The sequence below is a fragment of the Doryrhamphus excisus genome, chromosome 2, assembly GCF_030265055.1.
Source record: "Doryrhamphus excisus isolate RoL2022-K1 chromosome 2, RoL_Dexc_1.0, whole genome shotgun sequence".
Classification (NCBI taxonomy): domain Eukaryota; kingdom Metazoa; phylum Chordata; class Actinopteri; order Syngnathiformes; family Syngnathidae; genus Doryrhamphus; species Doryrhamphus excisus.
The window spans coordinates 13353955-13364232 of NC_080467.1; the positions used below are offsets into that span (position 1 = coordinate 13353955).

Genomic DNA, 10278 nt, shown 5'->3' on the forward strand with positions numbered 1-10278 from the left:
TGCTACCTTTGCCTTAATATATTTCTATGAAAGAAAACTTCCATGGAATGCAACAGAAGGCAGCAGCAGCAAAGTATCTTAGGGTATAAACATGGATCCAATTAAAGCTGGAAAGGGGATCTCTCTTCTAGTTATTCCTTATCGCCTGTACATGTGAACCCAAACATGCTGCTAGAAACCACATTATGAAAAAGTTCATTATACGTTAATAATAAACATGATATGTGTAGAACAACAGTCTTTAGTATTGAATGAGTTAAAAAAAAACTGAAAGAAGCAATTACATTACAGTCATTCTATGACACCTAGCCAAATGTGCTATGCTGTTAGTGTGAATTATGGTCCATTTGGCTGGGTGAGAGTTTTGTCCGAGCTCGGGACTGTGACTGTGTGAAACCATATCCTGTTCTGTGATGGTTCAATCCGAGTGTCGCTTTTACTGTCCTGTTGTGTTGAAAGCAACTGTGACTGTCACAACAAAGCCAGCATTATCTGATGGCAGAATTTCGTGTTGCTGTGTTAACATGACCGTGTCATTGTGATGAATAAATGCATTGCTCTGATTCGTCAGTTTAGCAGGATTAAAGAGGATATTGGCTAACCATAACATAGCAAGAAACTATTGACCCATTTGTAATTGAATCAATAAATCATGCCCGTTTTGGTTACACAATATGTCTGTCCATGTTTCTATGTGTCTTGGACAAAGTTTATTTGCACTAGTCGGACATCATGAAGTCATACAGCAAGATATGCTAAACTCACAAGATAGCCAGAAGACTGACGGCAAATCAAGCGATGTGAACTTGAAGCCAAAACGATGCCACGAGGATCATAAATGAAAGTAATAATGATCGTGTCGAGGAAAATGAGAATAGTCCCTTACAGGAATCGAAGAAACAGTCAAGTTCCTTGCTTTCATTTTCCGATTGTTTAGCTTGGAAGGTCCTGACTTAGTGGGACAATATATCAGTCCAGGAGGTGGATGACGTGAGGGTTAGTCTCAGTTCACCTTTGAGTTGTTGTTTTATGCTTGCCGATTTTGAAATGACGGATTTACCAGCCAAATGAAGCCTGTGACTGCTTTTTTACTAAGTGGACACACTTTGTTTCATTCGTGGTACTCTTTAATGAAGCTGCTTCATTCATTTCCAAGTTTAGCAGTGTTTTATTTATAGGGTGAGAAGGGCTATTTGTATCCTAAGGAAGTGTTGCGTGACAACTATTTTTAACCCAAAGAGGCCTTGATTTGCAGCTTCTGTGCTGGACATCTGCTAGAATTTTCCTTTTTTAAACTTCTCTTTTTTTGTCAAATCTGTTTTCACAAATCATAGCGTTACAGCAACACAATGAGAAACATGGCAGGATTTATGATATCTGCTTAAAATATGCAAATTGGACTTTCCTGGAGCTGCACCACTTAAAAATAGTGAACATTTTTGTGTAGAACACCACAAAAAACTACTTTGCAAATACACAGTATTTAAGGTTATTGTGTTAAAAATGGTCTGCATACACACGTGGTGTTTGGACAGATGTTATTGTTTTCATTCCTACATGTGGACTGCAGATCATTATTAATCATTATGAGCCTCTGGATTAAGATTCCAGTAAACCACAATGTGTGTGTGTTTGTCTTATATTCATGTCTGTTTGCCAAATGAAGTGGAGTAAGCTCTATTGTCCCAGCACTGAAAAAATAAGACATGTATTGTTTGAGTGTATTTGAGGACATCTGCTTTGTTGCAGATAAGGACTTTGGCGTTACGGCCCACGGCCGATCAAAGGCCAGAGATATTGTAAACGCGTCAAATCTCTTGTCTTTCTTTTCCTTTTATTCTTCTGTTGTTGCAGCCATGCTGTCATCTGCCTTCCTGTCCATCTCACACGTCGTCAAACAAAGACAGTTACTGTTAGTCTGCTCCAGAACATAAAGCTGGATGCACACAACATTGTGTAGTAAGTAATCATTTTTTAATATTGTGCAGGAAACTCCTTACAATAGGGGTGCCCGTTACAACAAGGTAGTGTGGGTCACCCACATCATAAACATCCCTTTGTCAGCTGACATTAAGCTGCCTTTATCTATAACAAAAGTTGTAGCAGCTTATTATGTGTAAAAAAAATCTATAATATCTAATTAGAAATTATAGATACAGATATAGTTATATAGATATAGATCTGTCAAAGCATGGGTGAACGGAAAAATAACAAGACAACACAAGAAAAATATCACTCATCCATGCTCATCCACACAAGTCTAAAAGCCTTTTTGTACGATTTTGTTATTATTTGATTTCCTTCTTGTACGTCACTTCACTTTATATTCACCAATCACACCTCTACTTTACTGCATTCACCATTCTCTACCCCTTCTAAGTATTCACTCTGTGAACATCGATCAACATTATACCATTTTGCAGGTTTAAATGGTTTGGCGAGGCCTGTGTACAAGTTGTGGGATTACACGGGATGTTAATAGCGGTGGGCAAATCCTTTCATTTCTGTGAACCGGATCATTACGGTTAATGCAGTAAAAAGATCCGTTCATTTCAGTCATTTCAGTCAATTGGTTGTCAGGCTGTGATCTCCGGCTGTGCATAGACCCGGTCAGCCGTGTCGAGTCAGTTCGCTCACTCATGTTCACGTTCGTTCCGACTCAACTGCACAACAACGAACGTGTCAAAAGAACTAGTTCTTTTTTGTGAACGGAATGAACGAGGTCACCGACAGTGTTGGTCAATCTCTCGGTCTTTTTGCAGGGCGGATAGTCCCACCCTGCAAAAGGAATGGTGAACTGACTCTCCACTGAACGGACTAAACGGGTATTTTAGGGGCAGTGACCTCGTTCATTCCGTTTCACAAAAAAGATCTAGTTCTTTAGACCCATTCGTTCATGACCGACACACCACTATATGGTATGAAACGAGCTCCCGCAACAATCTGGAGCCGTTCCAGGCTAGATTTATATACACAAGTTTTAACAGTACCACTGTCACAGTATCTGGCATACTTGCAGAGTCCTGTTTTTGTTCAATTTCTTGGGAAAATGTTTTCAGTCACATGAGTTGCCAGATGTAGTCCATTCATCAATCGGTGAAGAAACAAAACAAGTCAAATCTAACCTCTGGAAATGTAGTAGAGCACTTCTACAGCTTGTGGAACTAAATCAATAAGCTCCATAGATCCCAACCTGTTCCACCTTGACACCTCTTTATCCTTACATCAACAAAAACAGCTTAACGTATATTTAGAAGGAGATCTTTGGTAAGTAAACTTCAGCTCACTGGCCATAAAAAAAGCACTTTATGTGATGTAGGAAGTACAGTTTTCAGGTCGCTTTCATGGAGTGGAGGAAGTTCAAAGAAAGACAAATCCCTCTTAGCGGACAGGTTTGAGCAAAAACCAGTAGGCAAACAAACATCCGTAGCCACTTGGCCAGTGTGTGTTTTCTTTGGAATTTAATATAAACCTGTGGTAACACTGTGAACATTTGAAGTTAGAGGTAAAAAAACCCAAAACACCTCAGGGTATATTTATTTTTTTTTACTATGTGTCTTTTTATCTCTCCGCATTCCTTTTCCAATTTGTCTCTTCCTTCCTTGCTTCCCTACCTCTTTTGCTCTCTTGTCTCCATGTCGCCAGCCTCTGGCCTGGACAAACAGGAAACTCTTAGTGTTATCAGCAAACTGTCTGTGTGTCTTAATGAGCGTGTGGATAAAAACAGGGCTACAACAGTGTCCGCACCCACACTCTAAAAAGTAATTCAGAGTATCTGTTGACACCACTTGATTTTATACATGAATGCAATGTAAAAAATGTAATTAATTGATTTAGATAAACTTTCCAAGTTGCTAACTTTATTTTTCAAGTTATGTTCAAATAATAATGTTGGCTATTACATGAACTTAATTTAGAATGTCATATACACTCAAATTTTATTGTTGGTAAGCTTAAAACAAAATTCAGGTTGCCATGACTTAATAAAATTAGCTTGGTAACATAATATACACACACACACACACACACATATATATATAGTATATATATATTAAGTTACTGCTACTTAAAAAGTTGTGTGCATTGTTATTATAATTTAGTAGACAACACATGAAACTACTTTGAATAAAATGATTAAGTCAATTGACTTAACATATTTCTTTGAGTTACGAAGTTAAAAACTTGTCCTTATGACAACAATTATTCAGTAAGCATTACTTTGAGTGAAGAGGAAAAGCTAATTTGCGCAATGCAATATTGTTTGTTGGTTCAAAGTAATTTCAAATTAAGTTGTCATAACTAAGAAAGACTAATGGAAACTGTTGCGTTGATTTTTGTTGTTGAGGCTAAACGTTTATTTTTTGAGTGCAAAAGTCAACTGAAAGACTCAGCGAGGACCCTAGGTGGGTTCTGAAACTCCTACCCGGAGTTAGACGGGAAGCGAGTAGCACTTCATTTCCTAGTTACACACACAGAGGAAGAATGACGTTTACAGTATCATTGCAAGGTTAGTGTTCCCTGACGCACTGCCGCTGCAAAGGAAAGTGAAATACACTTTAGTCAGCCTGAGAGGGAAATTAGAAAAAGATGTCTTTGTTTTGGACATTGTAATATCCCGACTACACTGAAGTAGCACGTTATTTCTGTGCTGTACCACTTTGTTCACTTTTTGCAGAGGCGGACTCATGCTTGCAAAAGCGCATGATTATTTAATCAGCCTCCCCGCGACGACACTAGACGGGCCTGAAAGTGGAGCAGCGCATTCCGCTCCACTTAAACCTGTCCGTGACAATGTCGTGTAACGGTATCAACGTCGTGCTGCGTCATCCTGACGGCCTTTCACTTTTGTTTAACCATTTTAACAAAGCTGGAGTCTTTCCCCCAAATATATCTGCTTTATGCAGATATATTTGACTTTATTTGCTCTAATACTAACATCAACAGTACTGTCTTCTCCAATGCTCTCCTGTATAACACTGTTCACCACAATCAACAACAATCAATTATTACCTGTCAGCAACTAATATTATGTTGCCCTATTTTGTGCATGGAGACGTGCGTGTAGCCTAATTCTCATGAGCACATTTACCAAAACTGATTACTGCTCGGGAGAATATCTTTCAACTCGAGCCAAGTTCAAACAAAATTTGGTGACGCAAGAAAAAAAAAAATCATCATTATGCGGATAACATTAACATCAGTTTCACCTAATGACATGCAGTTTTCTGCAATTAAACTAAATTAAACAAATAAAAAGTTACTTTGTTTTAAGAAATCCTACAGAGAGCTGCACTGCGTGACTTTCCTTTATAATCGTAAAACAGTGAAAAACGACAAATCAACTGCACATGAAGCCGTATTTGGTTCCCGTCACGTATAGAGTGTGAGCCGATGTAATGACTTCTGAGAATGTCAATACAAAATGGTGCATTTGTTGTCAGACCGGTTTGTCTGTTTTACAAGTCAATGTGATTAACGACAGCAGACATAGAAATGAGATATACTGTAAATATTTCTACTCGATCGGGAAGCATATGGTAGTATTTATTGGGGAGAGGAATTTTAGGTTCACATGAGGTAACAGCCTTTGAAGGGAGACAATGAAATGGTTGCCAGCAAGGCAGTTATTGAAGGACGAAGAAGAGTGTCTTTCTTACTGAAAATGACAAATAGCTGCTCTGGCATCCATGTGTGGTTTGATGCTGCTGTACAGTATAACACATGAGTTTAGTTTTGCTAGTGAAATGGTTGTGCAATTTGGAAACTGAGCAACATTTTTGTGACAATTTTGCTTTTAAAGTTCCAAAAAAACATGTCTGATATGTTTATCACAAGCAGGGTTGAGCAAACTGCAGCACGTGGCCCCCATCAGGCCCGCCAAGCGTCTTAATCTGGCCCACATGGCATTTAACCCTGAAACTGTAGCCGACAATGCAATCAGATTTCAATCTGTAGCTTATTCATTCATTCATTCATTCATTTTCTCCGCTTATCCTCACGAGGGTCGCAGGGGTGCTGGAGCCTATCCCAGCTGTCTACGGGCAAGAGGCGGGGTACACCCTGGACTGGTGGCCAGCCAATCAGAGGGCACATATAGACAAAACCATTCACACTCACATGCATACCTATGGAGAATTTGGAGTGGCCAATTAACCTATATGCATCAAACATGATCTCTTCTATTGTGGAGTTGCATCATCACCTCTTTGTGGCTCTCGCACAAAATGTAAAAAACATTTAAATGCAAATACAAATTAAAAACATAGAAATATCATTAACCTAGCCAATTAACCTAGCATGTTTTAACCGTTTTGTCATTTTGTTTGATGCCAACTATATACAGTATAGATGGATTAACCCAATATTGCTCATGAGTCAAAACGTTTCGCCACCGCAGATCTTAAGGATTCATTCAACAGGTGCGGAATATTGCAAAAATTGACATGAAATGAATAAAATGCTGTCATCCTGAGGAGATGGAACACAAGTATTTCCCCGGCAAACCGCTCAGCACTCGCCGACTCCCTCCTGAACTAAACATCGGAAAATGTTGGCAAAAAAACTTCCAAGCCAACATGGTAACCATCTTGCTGTCTTTGGGCGAGAGGCAAGGTACACCCTGGACTGGTCGTCAACCAATCACAGGGCACATATAGACAAACAACCATTCACACTCACATTCATACCTATGGACAATTTGGAGTCTGCAATTAACCTAGCATGTTTTTGGAATGTGGGAGGAAACCGGAGTACCCGGAGAAAACCCACGCATGCACGGGGAGAACATGCAAACTCCACACGGAGATGGCCGAGGGTGGAATTGAATTCTGGTCTCCTAGCTGTGTGGTCTGCGCGCTAACCACTCGACCGCCGTGTTGTGCGGCCCCGACCTGGGAACCGATTACTTTTATTTCCATTGTTTCCTATGGCTCCTATTAGCTTTGATTGTAATGGCGATAGCATGTCCATCACACCTGGTGGAACACCTGGCAGCATTATATCTTCTCTCTGTGACCCTTGTCAGTGTCTTAATATAAAATCTGTTATTTTCACTGTGGCTCATCTTACATTTCCTTGGAAATAGCGTCATACTGCTTTTAAGTCGTGTGTATGTGTTTGTAGGATCGACTTACTAGAACAAGACGGCCGGCAAGGATCAAGTCAGCATTTCTTACATTTTTTCCCCCAACATTCATTTCATTTCTTCGTTAGCTGGCGCTGACACTGGTGTGTTGTACAGTGCTGGGTTGTCATTCTATCTCTTTCAATGACACTCGAGGGGGTTTTAGTGCCAATTTTCCACCCGCTGTGCAAAATGCATCCCCAGTGATTGCATTTGGGCCCTTTGCCATTCAGGCTATTTTCACTGGTCATCTATTTCTATGTTGGCATACTGCGTTCCGAACACAGTCGACAATTTATGCAGTCAAAGGGTTCACAACACTATAATAGTACAGGTCACTAGGCTATGGGGTCACATTTAATCCTCGACTGTATCCTCATATGCACACTTGCATGCAAGAAGTCAATGCAGCCATTCCCAAACCACCGCATGGATGTAATCCTCTATTTTTACATATTAGGGATCACCTTTATTCCCTCCAAGCACTCCAGGGTTCTCTCAGGGTGATCTCATGCTTTAAGTGTTCCAATATTTGACTTCACAGCCTGCCGACCGTATAACAATTGTGTCCACGCACGTTGATGTGTGTGTCCTAATTGGACATCACGTATGAGTACCAAAAGTTTTTTGCGTGCTTCGGTCAAGCCAACGAAAAATTCCCTCCCTCTGAGAAACATGTCTCAGATTAAGCGTTGGCAACATTTTATGTGTAAACATCCGACCGCAAATGTGGGTGAACGCGTTGTGTGGAATAAATCAGGTGCTTTGGAATCATTTCTCCAAATGTTCTCCCTCAGGTGAACGAGTGGAACAAAAACGACGAGCGCCTGCTTGCAGCTGTAGAGCATGGCGAGGTGGACAAGGTGGCATCACTCGTCGCCAAGAAAGGCGCCAGCGCCGTCAAGCTTGACAGCGAGGGGAAATCAGCGTAAGGATTCTTATCACGGCTCTCTATAGTCCATCATAATAGCACAGCTAGAAGAAAGAACCCATCAAGAAGCAGGTCTAATAATAAAACGTGCAAATGCTTTGTTGACACCTTGGATGGAGCCACCTCATTTCTTCACATAGGATAGAAATTGTGCTAGCATGCAAAGGCTGGGTGTTAATACCGAATATGACCTCTTTCTTTCCCCTGCAACACAACACCTGCTGACCTCCATGTGCTGAGCAGCCAGCGACATTACAATGCAGGGCAGAAGTACGTCAAAGCTTTTCACCACACAACGAGTTTGTTTAGCTTGTTTGTATGCGCTTTTTCCACACACAAAAACAGACGCATACTTAAAAGATACCCGTAGCCTTTGTCACACTGAATGTGGTAGTCCAGTCTTTTCAAGATGCACAAAGGGCGAGTCGTGGCATTTCCATGGTGATGAAAAACCTGATTGAAAGGAATGTGGCACAGCGGTATGTACAGTGTTACACATGGGACTGCAATCTATTTGTCATCGTCTAATTTGCATAATTGAAATTTAATGTCACAAACAAGACAGCTGTCTTTGAGTATGCCTGTATGTACAATGTACATAAATACTCCATCCATCTTCAGCAATGCTTAGTCCTGGCTAGGAGCCTATCCCAGCTGTCTTCGGGAAAGAGGCGGGGTACAACCTGGACTGGTCGCCAGCCAATCACAGGGCACATATAGACAAACAACCATTCACACTCACATTCATACTTATGGACACGGGGAGAACATGCAAACTCCACACAGAGATGGTCGAGGGTGGAATTGAACCCTGGTCTCCGAGCTGTGAGGTCTGCGCGCTAACCACTAGACCGCCGTGCTGCCCATTTTCATATTATATATTATATTGCATATTTATTTTATTATATTTATTTTATTTTATATTATATTGCATATTTATTTTATTATATTTATTTTTTTATATTTATTATTATTTTATTATATTTAATATATTATATTTGCTTTTGAAAGGCAGATTTATATTAGACAATTTTTTAATTTGTTTAATTAAAATTAAACAAATTTACCATTTACCATTCACACTCATAATTTAGACTTGCCAGTTAAATTAAAACATAAATACTCATATTTATAAATATATACAGTATATTCTAATTTTGAAAGTAGCCGAGTTTGAGCACAGCTAAGAGACCCGAGTTCAATTCCGCCCTCGGCCATCTCTGTGTGGAGTTTGCATGTTCTCCCTGTGCATGTGTGGGTTTTTTCCGGGTACTCCGGCTTCCTCCCACATTCCAAAAACATGCTAGGTTAATTGGCGACTCCAAATTATCCATAGGTATGAATGTGAGTGTGAATGGTTGTTTGTCTATATGTGCCCTGTCCAGGGTGTACCCCGCCTCTCGCCCAAAGACAGCTGGGATAGGCTCCAGCACCCCCGCGACCCTCGTAAGGATAAGCGGTAGAAAATGAATGAATGAGTGTGAGCACCCCTGCATGTGTGCCATTTGCTCAGTGAACTAGAGAGCGTTTCAATTGATTGCCGTTTGAACTCAAACAGATGTGCACCATTTAGACCAAGGGCAATTTTCCCCTTTTAGGTAGGTGGCCTAATGCACCACTACTATTGTCTTTTTAAAGTATGCTATATTTTTAGACACTATTTAGAGGCGTCTCCTGAGAGTTTTTGTATCGATTGCCATTGTGTTGTCTGGTTTGCTAGTAGGGGAGACGACATATGGGGGCAAAATCTGGTGCAAATCTGGATAAAAATGCAGCTGGCGGGATTTATTCACCATCCCCCTTTTCTCAGAATGTATATATACCCTCATCCAATGGTTATATCCGCTCTGTCCGTCCAATAACTAACTAATGGTACAGTCCTGTTTCTCTTCTGTACATCATCTATGTGCTTTGTCTTCCAGTCTCCATTTAGCAGCTTCACGTGGTCAGACTGATTGTTTATCGGTCCTCCTGGCACATGGCGCTGACCCTACAGTTGCTGATGCTTCAGGTACTGTCTGTTACATAGTAGTATGCAGTACATCGTATCTTCTTCACTTACTAGTCAAATTATTAGTCCTTCATACGCAGCAACTACCCACCCAAATTGACATTTTGTTTAATTTATATCCAGGTTTGATTCCGTTACATCTGGCAGCCAAGAACAATCACGTGGAGTGTTGCAAAAAGCTTCTTCAGGTAACGGAGATGCACGCACAAACAT

General features: G+C 40.5%; 1 protein-coding gene across 4 annotated transcripts in view; it reads left to right on the plus strand.

Annotated features, from left to right (window-relative positions):
• Nucleotides 1-10278, plus strand: part of rai14 (retinoic acid induced 14) — a 28155-nt gene that overhangs the window by 7641 nt on the left and 10236 nt on the right. For all 4 annotated transcript variants that reach the window (XM_058059529.1, XM_058059510.1, XM_058059502.1 and 1 more), the window contains exons 3-5: nucleotides 7921-8051; nucleotides 9977-10065; nucleotides 10189-10253. In XM_058059529.1, the coding sequence (XP_057915512.1) occupies nucleotides 7921-8051; nucleotides 9977-10065; nucleotides 10189-10253 (285 nt within the window). The remainder of the gene's footprint in view (nucleotides 1-7920; nucleotides 8052-9976; nucleotides 10066-10188; nucleotides 10254-10278) is intronic.